The sequence below is a fragment of the Pogonomyrmex barbatus genome, unplaced genomic scaffold (genome assembly GCF_055798465.1).
Source record: "Pogonomyrmex barbatus isolate J1 unplaced genomic scaffold, ASM5579846v1 scaffold15, whole genome shotgun sequence".
In the NCBI taxonomy this organism is placed as follows: Eukaryota; Metazoa; Arthropoda; class Insecta; order Hymenoptera; family Formicidae; genus Pogonomyrmex; species Pogonomyrmex barbatus.
Genome location: NW_028297111.1, coordinates 4007911 through 4023241, shown reverse-complemented (window position 1 = coordinate 4023241; position 15331 = coordinate 4007911). Strand labels below are relative to the sequence as shown.

At 46.5% G+C, this 15331-nt stretch overlaps 1 protein-coding gene across 1 annotated transcript; it reads right to left on the bottom strand.

The window, feature by feature from the left end:
* Nucleotides 1-11823: 11823 nt before the first annotated feature.
* LOC148937267 (uncharacterized) lies at nucleotides 11824-13185 on the bottom strand. Its single transcript, XM_089073312.1, has one exon. It carries the CDS (start codon nucleotides 13153-13155, stop codon nucleotides 12679-12681), a length of 477 nt encoding a protein of 158 aa, XP_088929438.1. The 5' UTR covers nucleotides 13156-13185; the 3' UTR covers nucleotides 11824-12678.
* Nucleotides 13186-15331: the final 2146 nt, after the last annotated feature.

The following is a 15331-nucleotide window of genomic DNA, read 5'->3' as shown; positions in this document are numbered from 1 at the left end:
GAATATCGACGCGTAGAATTGTAAGAAAGTGTAATATATCAATGGTGGGTGATTCGAAATTTGCGAACACCCAAGTCGATTTAAATAAAGTGATTTATTAATAACTGGTGAGTGGTTATGAATCCCCCCTTCCCCCTTCCGACACTATCCCTTTCGTTGCGCCCGGAGCGGCACAACAGTTGATGGCAACGGTATATTGAGTGCCGGAACTGGAAGAGGAACAGCCATCACCCTCTCGAGACGTTCTGGAATCTGAAAGGAAAAGAGGACACAAATTGAGAGCCAGTCGCGCCATCCAGCAAGGACACCCGGTAGACGACCTGCCAGCGAGCATCAGCGACACTGGAGAAGGCGCCGATTTACCGCAACAGGCGAGCGAACGCTACAACATGCAAATTGCAACCGTAAGTCACAGAACATTAAAAGTGAGCGCAATAGATATTAAGCAAAGCGGTAAAATAGATGTCGAACAAAGACATCAATCGAACAACCGTCGAGAGAAATGCGTTGTGGTTACATAGTGATACAGGCCGCCGTGCATTTATTATTAATCCGAGCCCTCCGAGCTCCGCACAGGTGGAAAATACAAGAGATCCACGTGATAACGTGCGTCGTAATTTAAACGACTATTATTCCGATGATAGCTTAAAAAGTCAAACGGAGTTACATCCAAATATTGTAATTGTTCTCGACATCAATAACAGTTTACTGCCGAGTAACGAGAGACGACGATTTATGCCCGACAGACGCAAGATCCGACGTAAGTGACGATATGAACGCAAGCAACCGCGGAGAATTTTCGCTGACATTTTATGACAGCAGTGTTCGATCCAACCGAATTCCATACCGCTTCGCGAGATGCAAGCCAGATAGAAATGGCCGTCAGGCACGCCATTACGACTGATCGCAGAAGAACGACGTGTAACCGATATAGAATTAGTGGACGAAGCAAAGCAAATGAGAGCCACTTTAAATCAGTCACACTGGAAAACCGATTCAGAAACCTCGCGAGACATGATGCTAACAGAAATATTGGAAGGAATGCGAGCGTTACAGAACCGTATGAGCTAGCTAAACATCTCTCACTGTCATCACAAATTACAATCGGAATGCAGACGCGGGAATTAATGAATCGAGAGAAACAGTATACGAGCGTACGATGAACGTCCGGAACTCGCGAGATCCCGTGAACGCGTACATGCGATTAAAAGAAGCTCGCGACATGATTCCGGAATTCAACGGAGCTTCGCACAAATTGCCAGAATTTTTAAGCGCGGCAACGTATGCCATGAAAAACACAAATCCGAGAGAAAAAAGCACGCTATTAGAAGCAATATTATGCACAAAATTGAAAGGAAGAGTCATGATCGATTTCTAAATGCGAGATATACGTGACCTTGCACAATTAAAGCAAGAGCTGGAAGTGTGCTATCTCAGCAAAAAAAGCACCACACATTTGCAGCTAGAATACATTGAAACAAAAGCCGGAAGAATCGGCAAGAGCGTTCGGGTTACGCACAGATAAATTAGCATGGAATTATATGAATCCATGATTGAAGGGCGACAAGTCAAAACAGAATCGAAGAGAGCGATCTTAGAAACTATACAACAACAAGCTTTATATAACTTCCAACTAGGATTGCAAGACGATATAAAATTACTAGTGCGCAACACTATACGATATTGCAAGATGCCATAGCCGGCGCGAGCGCGGAGGAAAAACTTAAAGGACCAACGGGGAATTTCGCACGTCCAAAAGCAAATATATCTCACCCACCCATCCGCGAGAATAGACTGCAATGTTACAAATGCGGAAAAACGGGGCACTATGACCGAGATTGCCGAACGAATAAATACACGAGTCGATTCCCTCTATCACAACCAGACAATCAGACAGACGTATAAACACAATGAGTAAATACTGCACGCACTGCAAGAAAGCAGGACATAATCGTGCAGAATGCTGGATATTTCACGATAAAAGCGAAAAAGGCACTCGCTAATTCAAAAATAGTAATGCAAATAATAATGCGAATAAAACGCGAATAAATACTATGATAAATACTATGATAAAGACGAAGCAAGATAAACCGCGAAGAGAGAGCGCTGACTCAGCGTCAAGCAGCAGCGGTAAAGAAAGCGACAGACCGAAGGCCAGGGTTACGCGCACGGCCGGGAAGTATTAAATTGCACAAATAACGCGAGGAGAAGCGCGCAAGAATTGGTAACACTACCAATAAAAGAAATAAAAAAAAGTAAGACAACTTTTCTGCTAGACACCGGCGCTACTCTCACCTTAATGAAAATTGGAAATTTCAAAAGCGAAACTCCGGTGCGTGAGAAACGCATTGCCGGCGTGACGGAACATAAGATATACGCTAGAAAAGGTGAAACTGACAATAAAATTAGGAAAGGAAGAAATTCGCCACTCAGTATACATGGTGAGAGATGATTTCCCTATGGATTATGAAGGAATACTCGGAATTGATTTCCTAGCCAAACAAAAGGCAAAATGCGATCACGGAAAAAAGATACTAGTATCGGCAAAACAAATCTAAAATTGCAACCATACCAAAAAGTACTGCTGAAATTGCATAGCGAAACAATAATTGAAGCATTTACTAATAGAAATCAAGTGGGTATAATAAGGCAAAAGCAACTGAGGCCAGAAATATTTATTGGATGCTGTTTGGTGGATCCCCAAGGAATTCACCTGTCCGATAAATATAATAAATACAGAAGAACCCGTTGAAATAAGCACATCGATGGTAAACTTAGAAGAGATAGAGACACAGAGCGCTGAAATGCTCAATACAAAAAAAGAACACCGAGACCATAGGCAAAAGAAGAAAACGAGTGCGAGAATAATTACGCAGATCACCTTAACATTGAAGAGAAAGAAACGCTGGAGCATTTGCTCCAGCAATATATCACTGTAGTCATTACATATTTATGTAATGACTACAGTGATATATTTCATTTGGAAGATGATTCATTCTCGCACACGATCGCGGTGCAACATCACCACGCGCACGGATAGCGCATTGGTCAACGTCCGACCGTACCGCCTGCCCGAGAAGCATAAAGAAGAGGTGAATAAGCAGATAACGAAAATGCTCGAGGAAAAAATTATTCGACCAAATCGTACAAATCAGTTGAACGTACTAATATTGGTACGTTCAGAAGAAGGCCTATGCGTTTGGGAATACCTAAATTACGCATTGTAGATTTTCGGAAACTAAATAATTTAACAATAGGAAATTCATTACCGAATATCACGGACATTCTCGATCAACTCGGGAATGCCAAATACTTCTCGACGCTAGACCTCGCGTCGGATTACCATCAAATGCACGACAAAGATAAAAACAAAATACGGCTTTCTCCACGCCGTACGGATATTACGAATTTAATCGAATGCTTTTCGGGTTAAAAAATGCGCCCGCCACGTTTCAGCGATTAATGAATTCAGTGTTAACGAGAATACAGGGCATAAGATGCCTTGTATATTTAGACGACATCGTTGTTTACGGACCAAACTTAAAGGAGTATAATAAGCGACTAATCGAAGTTTTCCAAAAATTGAGAAACTATAATGAAGAAACTATAATAAGAAGCTATAATCTCAAACTACAGCCGAGCAAATGTGAATTTCTAAGAAAGAAGATAACATATTTAGGTCACATTATTTCGGAAGACGGTATAATCCTGGATGCATAAAAAATAATGGCTGTAACAAACTTTCCAGTACCCAAGAAAGTAAGGGATGTACAGTCATAGGATTAGCTGGGTATTATAGGAGATTTATCGAAAATTTCTCGAAGATCGCAAAACCACTAACGAAATTAACTAGAAAAGATGAAAAATTTAATTGGGCGGCAGAACAACAAAACGCATTTGAAACATTAAAAGAGAGGCTGACCGCGCCAGTTCTGAGTTACTCCGACTTTACAAAATAATTTATATTAACAACAGACGCATCTGGTTATGCCATCGGAGCGGTATTATTGCAAGGACTAGTGGACCAAGACCGACTAATTGCTTACGCGAGCAGAATTCTAAACAAAGCGGAACAGAATTACAATACGACGGAAAAAGAATTGCTAGCCATAATATGGGCAACCAAACATTTTCGACCGTATATATCTACGGAACAAAATTTCAAATAGTTACAGATCACAAGCCATTGATCTGGTTATTTGGCATAACAGATCCGGTCTCGCGATTAATTAGATGGAGACTCAAATTGGAGGAATACGACTACAAAGTAGTATATAAGGCCGGCAAAGGCAATACAAACGCTGACGCGCTTAGCAGAAATCCGATCGCGCGCGACATACAGATAAACAGTATCGAGCGTGATCAAGAAAAGACAAGGAAGAGCGCGAATACAGCAAGGAGGAGAAAGAACAGATAATATACGATATCATAATGCTCTCCTCGGGGGACATCAAGGTGCTACACGCACAATAAACAGAATAAAATTAATACACAACTGGCACGGACTAACAAGAGATGTGGAAGATTACATCGCAAAATGCGAGTATTGCCAAAAGAATAAGTTAAGCAGAAAAACTAAGATACCGCTAGTAGAGAAACCGTTCAAAAAATGCGCCCTGGACATCGTGGGACCATTCACGGTCACCACGCAAGGAAATAAGTACCTATTAACATTTCAGGATGATCTAACAAAATTCAACAAAGCAATACCAATACCGGACCAGGAAGCAAAAACAATCGCCAAAGAATTTACCACAAAGATAATCTGCGAATTTGGAACACCAGAAAAAATATTAACGAGCCAAGGTACGAATTTCGTCAGCGAGATATTTAAGGATGTATGCACCCTCTTGAAAATAACGAAAATTCAAACTACTGCATACCATCCAGAAAGTAACGGAGCTCTAGAGAGATCATATAGAACTCTAGCCGAATATTTGAGACATTGCATAGATGAAGACCAAACTAATTGGGATGAATGGATTCCATATGCGATGTTTACTTACAACACGACACCGCATACTGCGACGGGTTATACGCCGTTCGAACTACTGTATGGGCACCAAGAAAGCCTACCTACGACACTGACGGCATCGCCGAAACCGTACTACACGTACGATAACTACGCGCAAGAATTGAAGAAACGATTCCGAGCCACACAGAAACTGGCGAAGGAACACATTTGCGAGGCGAAACAAAAAGCAAAAAACTATGCCGACAAAAATGTTAACAGCAAAATTTTCAAAGGGGTAAAGTCCTCCTGCATGACGAAGCAGTGCGTCGAGGACGGTCAAAGAAATTAGAAGCACCATAGATAGATCCGTACCAAGTACACGAAAAGTACTCGAAAAAATTTCGGACATGAATTATAGAATCAAATTAAAACGGAGAATCGTGACTGTACGCGAACCGACTCGAACTATTTATCGAAAATTAGAAAATGGACGCGCACGACGAAATACTCGCGAGGAAAAGCATTAGTAAAGCATTAGTAAAAGCAAAATTATATATATTATATATTAATAATAATAAAGTTAATAAATAAAAATTGAAAACGAATTGAAAAACATACCAATTGCCGCGACGCAAGACAACCCAGTAGCGGCACAAATCCGAATCAGCAGGGGATCATGAGGATACTTCGCCTCAACCCACGTTCGCGCCTCCTCGGCCACATGCTGAGCCACTACTTATGAGGCATACACGCACCCCGGACACACGATGGGAGCATACTCCTGCTCGCACATCGCGCACTGCATTGTTGATTCCATTGCTAAAATTTAGTTGCGCGTTTTCGCAATTACGTTTGACGACAAGACTATGCGCAGCCACGGACAACGTCAGACTGAATTAAATAACTTACTATATGCACTTCGCAGAAAAAGATGCACGGGTTTACCGAAAAGCAATCCGAATCCCGGTGCTCCTCGCAGGACACCCCGCGCGCGAAGGAATACAGATAACATTCCCGGCGTATGGATGACAAAGAACCGTTTCGTTTCGAGGAACATAGATCGAGATTATAATAAATCATGTCGTACATGCAAAGGAAAAGGGAAGAGAGAGAAAAGAAAGAAAAATGCACAAGAGACACAAAAAAGGGAAAGATAATGAAATACGCTTATCTTAATGTTACGGTGACAACACTTCCACATGTCATACCCTGGTAGTGTCACAAACGATGATCAAAATCCGATCCAGCGGCAATCGTCTGGCTCCCGTCTGGGGGTACGTGCACCGTGCCCCGCGACATACACATTTCGTCACACACCAATTCATGTCGCGCGCGCGGAATAACGCGACACGAAGCCAATAGACGCGCAGGATAGGCATATAGCAACGGGTACAGCCGTACAACGCGTACGGAACATGACGTTAACAGTCTGAATAACCGTCCGGTGCGAAAACTACTGGTGAACTGGCGTGCACCAAACAGCATAAGAAAAATTAAATAGAATAATGAAGTGTAATATGATTCCCGAACTTTTCAGGATAATGGTCATACAATGGCACATATGCAGCACTGAGGCAGACGCCGCATCGCCATACGTACTGAAAAATTTTTAAACACGCTAGGCATCTATTTCGAAGAAACAGGATCGATAAACCAGGTGCAAACGATCTGGAAATTAATAATCAAATTGGACATCAACGCGCTAGAAAAAAGAGCACGACAGATGGAAAATTACCTGGAAAATTACCTGGATCAAACCAGCGAGCAATGCAAGAGCATCATCGGACCCGTCCAGTTTATTTGTAAAAACATAATGCAAATAATACAAAAGAACAATGTAAAATTAACATAGTTATTAACATAGTTGTTAACGACTGAGAACTATCTACTATACTAGAGACAGCAAATGAGGATTGATAAATGCGATTGGCGCGATAAGTAACACGTTATTCGGTACCATGGATGCCGAGGACGAGGAGCATCTCAAGCAAATACAAATGCTGCAAGAAGGCTAACAGATCTTACAACACGCGACGAAAATTCAGATCAAAATTATCAACGCCACATGGATGCATTGAAAAAAACGGTTAGTCACAATAAAAATATACTGCGGAATATCACGGCACGGATGGAATTGCAGCTTGCGAAATATACGCAACGCGAGGACATGGACGAAAACTTACTAATACTGCAGACAATAATGACAAACCTTACAAAGAACGTAGAAAACACAATCGATTATTTATCACTGATTAAAAACGGGATAGTACACGCGCGGCTATTACTGTTGGAAATGATCATAACAAAGCTGCGAGAAGCAGCGACGCAATTGACCGAAGGTCTACATTTTCCATTTACAATACGGATGGAAAACTGGCGTACGATCCAAAAATATATAACAATAAGCGCATATTATAATAAACTGGACATTTATACGATTATTCGTTTCCCGGTAATCACGTTTCCAACATTTAAATTTAATAAGAACTGTATCATTACCGGTACGTAACCACGATACTTTTATTCATAAAAATTGACCACTCGATAGTAGCGATAGATAAAGAAAATCATCACTACATATTACCAGACGAAAACGAACTACAAACATGTATACAAGACGGACACCTGTACACATGCGAACGAGATTTCCCTGTCTATTATATTAACACGAACGTACCATGCGAGGTGCAAATCTATATAAATGCGCTATGTAATGCGCTGAATCAACTCAACAACTGCGAACAGCGATGCATGGCGTCCAATACACCCTTGTGGATAACATTAACGGAACCACAAGCGTGGCTATATTTGATGATAACAAACCAAAAAATAAGTATCTAGTGCGATAAATCACCGGAACAAGAATTAGAGCTAAGCGGCACGGGACAAATAAAAATTAACAGAAAATGTGAACTAACAACGCCCGAGGTAACATGACGAAGCGACAACTGTTGACGAGATACATACAGACACAATTGTCAGATTTTAATTTAACGCTCACGCCGCGCGACAGCGATGAATTAATCAACTGATAAAAATATTAAGTTACAACCGATAAGAAGGAATCCACTCGAACTCGCTAGATTAAGCATTATAAGACGAAATAAATAAACAGGTAGACGAAAATATGTATACATTCAAAAATAGCCATTTTGTATATCCGATTAGCTTTAGCGGATTAATAGTAATTGTAATCGCGACCGTTATAATAATTGTAATTGTAAGAAGAAAGAGAAACTGTAATAAAGAACCCTCTGTCATAACATCAAAGGTTTGCGACAAAGCAATGATGTACTGAGAGCAAATGTAAAACAAATGTAAAATAGATGTAAAAAAAAGTAGCAATACAAAGTAGCAACCCATGTAAAACTTAATTATAAGAGTAACATTGCGAAATATTATTGTACGATTAGTATAAGCGCTAAATTAAAAGAAACTCCCCCTTGTTTTCTTTCTAAGAGGGGGAGGGATGTTGCGAGGCAACTTGAATAATGTAATCCGACCTCGCGACATTGCCGACTAGTCAGAATCCCAAGAATTCTGACTAACCCGAGAATTAAAATATGTAATTAAAATGCGAATTAAAAATAATAAAGAATAATGCGCGAACGCGCCGATGTGCAATTCGTCAAGAATGTTGCCTCTGACAACACGTGTTGAAACGCTGACGCATCAAATAACGTTTCGACACGAGGACGCGCCGAGGCCGCGTAACAGCGGACTGATAAAAGAACGACGAGAGTATCAGGTGCGGGATTCAGAAGCGCGGACGCACGAGTACCGATGCGTAGGATCGTAAGGAAGTAATATAACACATCAGTGGTGAGTGATTCGAAATTAGCGAACACCCAAGTCAGTTAAATAAAATGTTTTATTTGATATCGAATGTGTGGTTGTGACCTCCCTTCCCCCCTTCCGACACACAGTCCCGAGTTGCGCCCAGAGCGGCACACAAAAGTAAAATTTTTATATTGTTAAAAAAAGTCTTTATTCCTTCTTATCTTTCTTCATCTCTTTTTATAAAAGTATAATATTCTTTTCTACATGTTTCCTAAACAAACTGTATTATTTGTCTTTACTTTATTTACTTTATTTCATTAGTTTTTACTTTATTTCATTATATATGAGATCTAGCAGCTCCAAGACTTTTGCATTTAATATTTTTTTATTTTTATTTGTTTTATTTTGTATTGCTATGTGATTTACTTGGACGCAACAGGGAAACATTCAAAAATATCCGAATCCGTGTCTACATCGATCGCTCGCATTCAGTCCACGTAATCTTTTCGTATAGATTTACAACTTTCTTACTCTCGCGCGTAACCACTCGACTCCGTAAATAATTGAGACCTACCACGCATCTTACATTTATATCCAATTCAGAGCAGGAGAAATAATTAGCCGCTCGATTATCGTATTCCGTATCTGTTAATTGACACGTTTATTCCCACGATTGTTCGATGCCACGTGGCGATGTGCTCCGCGACCTGCCACCGCCGTGACGTAACAATAAATACTACAGAAATTAATATGGATAAAAGATAATATGGATAAATATGACATATAAGATCATGTACATATATGTGTGAGTCCAGATTGAATATAGAGCGTAATATATTAGGTTGTCGGAAAAGTTCGTGCCGTTTTTCCGATAAATGACGTTGGCAATATAATATGAGATAAATTAATATGACTTTTATATATCATTTGAAAGAGAACACTGTGTTTAACACTTTACAAATATTTTGATTGCACAGAATTGCGTTGTGTGTGTGTTGCAATCGTATAAAGATGGACTACAAGAAAGAACATTTTCGGCATATTTTATTATATTATTATCAGAAAGGCAAAAACGCTGGGGATGCTCGTCAAAAAATATATACTGTGTGTGGGGAAAATGCCATTAGTGAACGCATATATCGAAAGTGATACGCACGTTTCCGTTCTGAAAATTTGGATGTAACCAATGCTGCTTGCTCTGGACAGCCATCCACGGATGTCGAGTGGTTACGCGCGATGATTAACTTTTAGCATGGTGTTGAATGACCGACATCTCACGCGGGAAATCGCAGAACGTTTAAATATACTATTCAACGTCGCCGACCACTTAAAATGCTTGAGGATGATGAATAAAGCTGATGTTTGAGTGCCACATAAGTTGACTGAACGAAATCACATCGAACAAATTTCCACGTGTGGTTGCTGAAGCGTTATCAATTTCCTGAAGCGTATGGTTACTGGGGATGAGAAATGGATTTTATACGAAAATGTCCTGCGAAAACGATCATGTCAAAAGCGCCGGCCCAAACCATGATCAAAGCTGGTTTGCATTCAAAAAAGGTGCTATTATCGATTTAGTAGGATTACCTTGGAGTAATTTATTATAAACTGCTCCCGCAAGATCGTCAATCCTGACAAATATTGTGTCTAATTAGAGAAATTGAAGCGCGCCATTGCAGAAAAGCAATATTGTTGAACGGAAAAGGTGTTGTGTTTCATCACAATAACACGAAACCACGAGTGAGTCCCAGTTGTGCACAAAATCGGACATAGCAGGTTGAATGGATCGAACACAGATCCAAACGGACACAATAAGGAACGGACACAAAGTGGTTGAAATCGGACATAGTGAAAATTGGACACAATGGCAATCGGACACATTGAAAATCGGACACAGTAGGAAATGGACACATGATGTGTTATATTACTTCCTTACGATCCTACGCGTCGGACTCGTGCGTTCACGCTTCTGAATCTGTAACGCGGTCACCTCGCTCGACGCTCGGATCGGCTCGTCGGTGTCCGGGTTCGAGAGGAGGGGAGACTCAAGCGTACGCGAACACAAGTGGCGGCGTGAAAAAGATAGTTTATTTAGCGAAAGAGAGATACAGCGTGCAGGGCCAGGAGATGTCGCAGTGTCGCTGGTAGCAAAGCGGAGACGCAACCGGTTGGCGCAAGGCGATGAGATGCGCAGGACAGGTGCGGTGTGCAGTCGACAACGGTCGATTTACACGGCGTGGTTACCACTAGGGGTCTTAGGATTACTGACTTATAACTAGCGGCCTTAATCTCTATCGCATGCACTTACGAGCTAATGTCAGGCGGGACGGTTAGGTATTGCGGGCAGGGTCGAGTGCCACGTCGAGCCCTGCCTTCGCAACGGAAACCGGTGACACCCGACAGAGCTGAGTGAAACCTCAGCCCGTGGAGCGGTGACAGGAGTCGGTGAAACCCGACAGAGCTGAGTGAAACCTCAGCCCGTGGAGCGGTGACAGGAGTCGGTGAAACCCGACAGAGCTGAGTGAAACCTCAGCCCGTGGAGCGGTGACAGGAGTCGGTGAAACCCGACAGAGCTGAGTGAAACCTCAGCCCGTAGGTAGAGAAAGCCGGTGAAACCCGGCAGAGCCAAGCGAAACCTTGGCCCCGAGAGGTAGTAGGTATTAGTTAGGTATCAGGAGTCGGATCGCAGGATGGGATCTGGTCTCGATGTCTCGGCCGGCCGGGCTTATATACCCGGCCGACGTTCCCCACTGCGCGCCGTCGGTCCGGTGGCGGGGAGTCGGTATCGCGTGGGGACATCGCGAGCGAGATAGCGTGAGCGAGACGGCGCGTGCGCCCTACAGGCAAGCGAATGCGATAGCACGAGTGGTGTACGTGCAAGCGGGATGGATAGTGCGGGGTAGTAAGCCAAGCGTTTCTCTGTATGTATATATTTATGTATGTGTATGTATATATATATATATATATATATGTATATTCGTAACGGCCCTGCCGTTACATCACCCCCCCCCTTTTGGCCATATCGTCGGTGCGGCGTAGGCGGCTGCTCCGGAGGGTCCCGTCCGTATTGAACCGGAGGGTCCATTGACCCTCCGGGGTCCACCGTCAGTATCGCCGAGAGGTGTGTACCGCGTGGTGCGGCACCTGGAGCATGGTCCCGGCGGCGACCCTGACCGCTACTGGCTCGGGGTTGCGTGGTCCCACCGCATGGAGCGACGGGACGGTCGGTCGACTCGTTGCTGGCAGCGGTGCCCTTGGCGCTGGGATACGCGGCCGCGTCGGCCTTGGTCCGGTTTGCCGGGCCTCGGTGCTAGCGCGCCTCGGGGCGCTCGGCGCCGGTGTTGCCCGGACTACTGCGCAGGCGGCCGGAGCGGGTCGCGTGATCCTGGGCCTCGGTGGTGGTTTTCGCCCTTGTGCTCGCCGTCGATCCGGTGGTGACGGCGGAGGGGTCAGCAGAAGGAGGGCCTTCCTCCTGCGATCGGCGTCGGAGCACTGTATGCTGGTCCCCACCCGCGGGGGTAGTCGCCGGGGTGGCTCGGTCACTCGCTCCGGTGCGCCGCGTGGTCTAGTGGCTGCTACTCCCGGTGAGTCCGGGAGGCCATCGTCGTCGTCGGACCAGTGCCCGAACAACTCCTCGAGCTGCTTCTTTTCTGCATCGGTCGGCATCGTTACGGCTGCGGATTGCTCGGCTATTCAGTGCGTGGTCTTTTATACGCGAGCGTGGAATATTCGGCATGCGGCGCACGTGGTTTGCGTGTGCTTACCTCGGGACGCGGCGCACATTGTTTTCGTGTGCTTGCCTCGGAATGCGGCGCACGTTGTTTTCGCGTGTTTGCCTCGGCATGCGGATAAGTCGGTGGTGCCCTCAGCCGTTGTCCGTGTGTTTCGCCTGTGCGGACATTCTCGGTCGGTAACCGTGACTTCACCGACCAGTCGGTGTTTCCCTAGCGCATTGGGGCCGGGTGCGCCTTCAGGTCCTGTACGTGGACCTGGCGGTGCCAGCGTCCGCGGGTGTCCCGTAGGTCGACGATGACAGGCGAGATGATCCTCCGGACTTCCAAGGGCCCCACGAATTTTGGGGCCAACTTGGCGTTGAACGCCTTAGCCTTGTCGGACAGGACGTAGTTTCTCTTCCATACCAAATCCCCGACTTTTGGCTTCCATTCCCGACGACGCAGGTTGTAATGTCGTTCTTGACGTTGGAAGGCCCGTGCCAAGTTCACCCTCACGAGGTCGTAGGCCTCTTGCAACCGTCGGTGCGTTGTCTCGGGGGTCGGTGGGTTTGCCAGGTGTCGTCGGTCCTCCGGATGAGGTCGAGCGAGCTCCCTGCCATGGTTGAGATAGGCAGGAGTGTGTCCCGTGGCCTCGCTCCAGGCCGTATTGAAGGCATATTGGAGGGCGGTGATGTGTTCATCCCACATCTTCTGGCTCCGGCCCACGTATTGAGCGATCATGGTCTTCAGTGTCCGGTTGTCCCGCTCGACCGGATTACACTGCGGCGTGTATGGCGGCGCGGTGCGATGTTGGATGCCGAAGGCGGTCAGCAGCTTTCCTAGCTGTTTGGACTTCAATTGCGTCCCATTGTCCGTGATTATCCGCTGTGGGCACCCATGTCGGTACACGACCTGATCAGTGAAGGCCCTGGCGACATTTGCTGCAGTGGCCTTCCGCAATGGCGTGACTTCGAGCCACTTTGTGAATCGGTCCTGCATTGTGAGGATCCATGTGTGTCCACGGTTGGAGCGGGGTAGTGGTCCGACCAGATCGATGGCGACCTGCTGCCACGGCGCCGTGACCGGGGTCGTGTGCAGGGTCCCGGCGGGTCGCTGTTGTGACACCTTGTGGGCTATACAGGTTGCGCAGGTGCGGACGTACCGTGCGATCTCCCGGAGCATTCCCGGCCAGTAGTATTGCTGGACGACGCGAGCCATAGTTTTGGCGGTCCCCAAGTGTCCGGATGCGGGGTCGTCGTGCCATCGTCTGAGCAGGGCGGCACGCTCGGGTGTTGGCACACATCGCTTCCACTGCTCGTTGGCGGGCATCTCCCGGAAGTCCAGGTCGTGGAGGATGTGCCGGTACAGGAGTCCATCCCGCATCTGGTAGTCGGGCCGGTCGGTGGGTCAGGTTTGGACTTCTCGGCGGATTCGGTGATACCACGGGCAGGACGGCGTCTGTTGTGCCGTGGCGACCTCGGGTTGACGGGAAAGCGCATCGGCTACTAGATTTTGGGTGCCTCGACGATATTCGATTTCAAAATCGTGCTGTTGTAATTCGAACAGCCAACGGGCCAATCGACCTGACGGGGCTTCCAGGCGTTGGAGCCACCGGAGGGACTGGTGATCAGTGAGCACGGTGAACCTATATCCCTCCAAGTAGTCCCGCATCCGGCGAATCCCTCAGACTACAGCGAGGCATTCCAACTCGGTGGCGCTGTAATTCCGCTCGGCGGGGTTCAGCGTGCGGCTGGCGTACGCAATGACCCGTTCTCCTTCGGCCAGTCGTTGCGTCAGGACAACGCCTAATCCGTGCGTGCTGGCGTCGGTCTGCAGGGTGAACGGCAACTCGAAATTGGGACACGCGAGTACCGGAGCGGATATCAGAGCGTCCTTGAGGCGTTGGAAGGCCTTGTCCTCGACGGCGGTCCAGATCCAGCGGGCTTTTTGTGAGTCAGGCGGGTGAGGGGTGCGGTCACAGCGGAGAAGTCGCGATGAAACGTCGATACCACGATGCCATACCCAGGAACTGACGAACTTGCCGGAGGTTGGTAGGCGGTGGTAAATTGACGATGGCGCTTACCTTGGCTGGGTCGGTGCGGATTCCGTGACGGTCAACAAGGTGACCCAAGTAGCGGAGGCTGTCCCGGCAGAAGTGGCACTTGTCGGCGTTGAGTCGGAGTTTGGCGTCTCGCAGGCGCCGAAAAACCTCGGCCAGGTGTTCTAGGTGTTTTTCAAACGTTGGGCTGGCCACGATGATGTCGTCCAGATACACGAGGACGTTGGGCTCGAGCTCGGGCCCCAGGATAGAGTCCAGGAGGCGTTGGAACGTGGCGGGAGCCGAATGTAGTCCGAACGGCATGGTTCGGAACTGCATGAGCCCCCTCCGGCACGGTGAACGCGGTGATTGGCCGGCTTTCGGGCGCCAGCGGGACTTGCCAATACCCGTTTTTAAGATCCAACGTGGTGAGATATTTGGCACTGCGTAACTTATCGAGTGTAGCCGCAATATGTGGTAGGGGATAGGCGTCCTTTTGCGTGACGTCGTTCAGTTTCCGGAAGTCGATGCAGAAACGATACGTGCCGTCCTTTTTTCTGACGAGCACCACCGGGGAGCTCCAGGCGCTTTGAGACGGTTCGATTACGCCGGCTTCTTCCATCTTGCGCACTTCCTGGTCTATCACGGCCTGCATGGCTGGATTACGCGGTCGGTACCGTTGTTTAATTGGTTGGTCGGTCGTCAGGCGAATACGATGCTCGATACGGTCGGTCGGGCCGCGTATTGTCTCGAAGGCAGCTAGCTCTCGGTGTAGGAATTCTCGTAGCTGCTGGTCTTCGTCCGTGGTGCGTGGCGTTAGCCCGGCCGAGATCTCCCCTACCACGG

What these genes read in the sequence shown, in the direction of transcription:
- LOC148937267 (XM_089073312.1), bottom strand. Translation starts at nt 13,155, where the DNA reads ATGTGGGATGAACACATCACCGCCCTCCAATATGCCTTCAATACGGCC.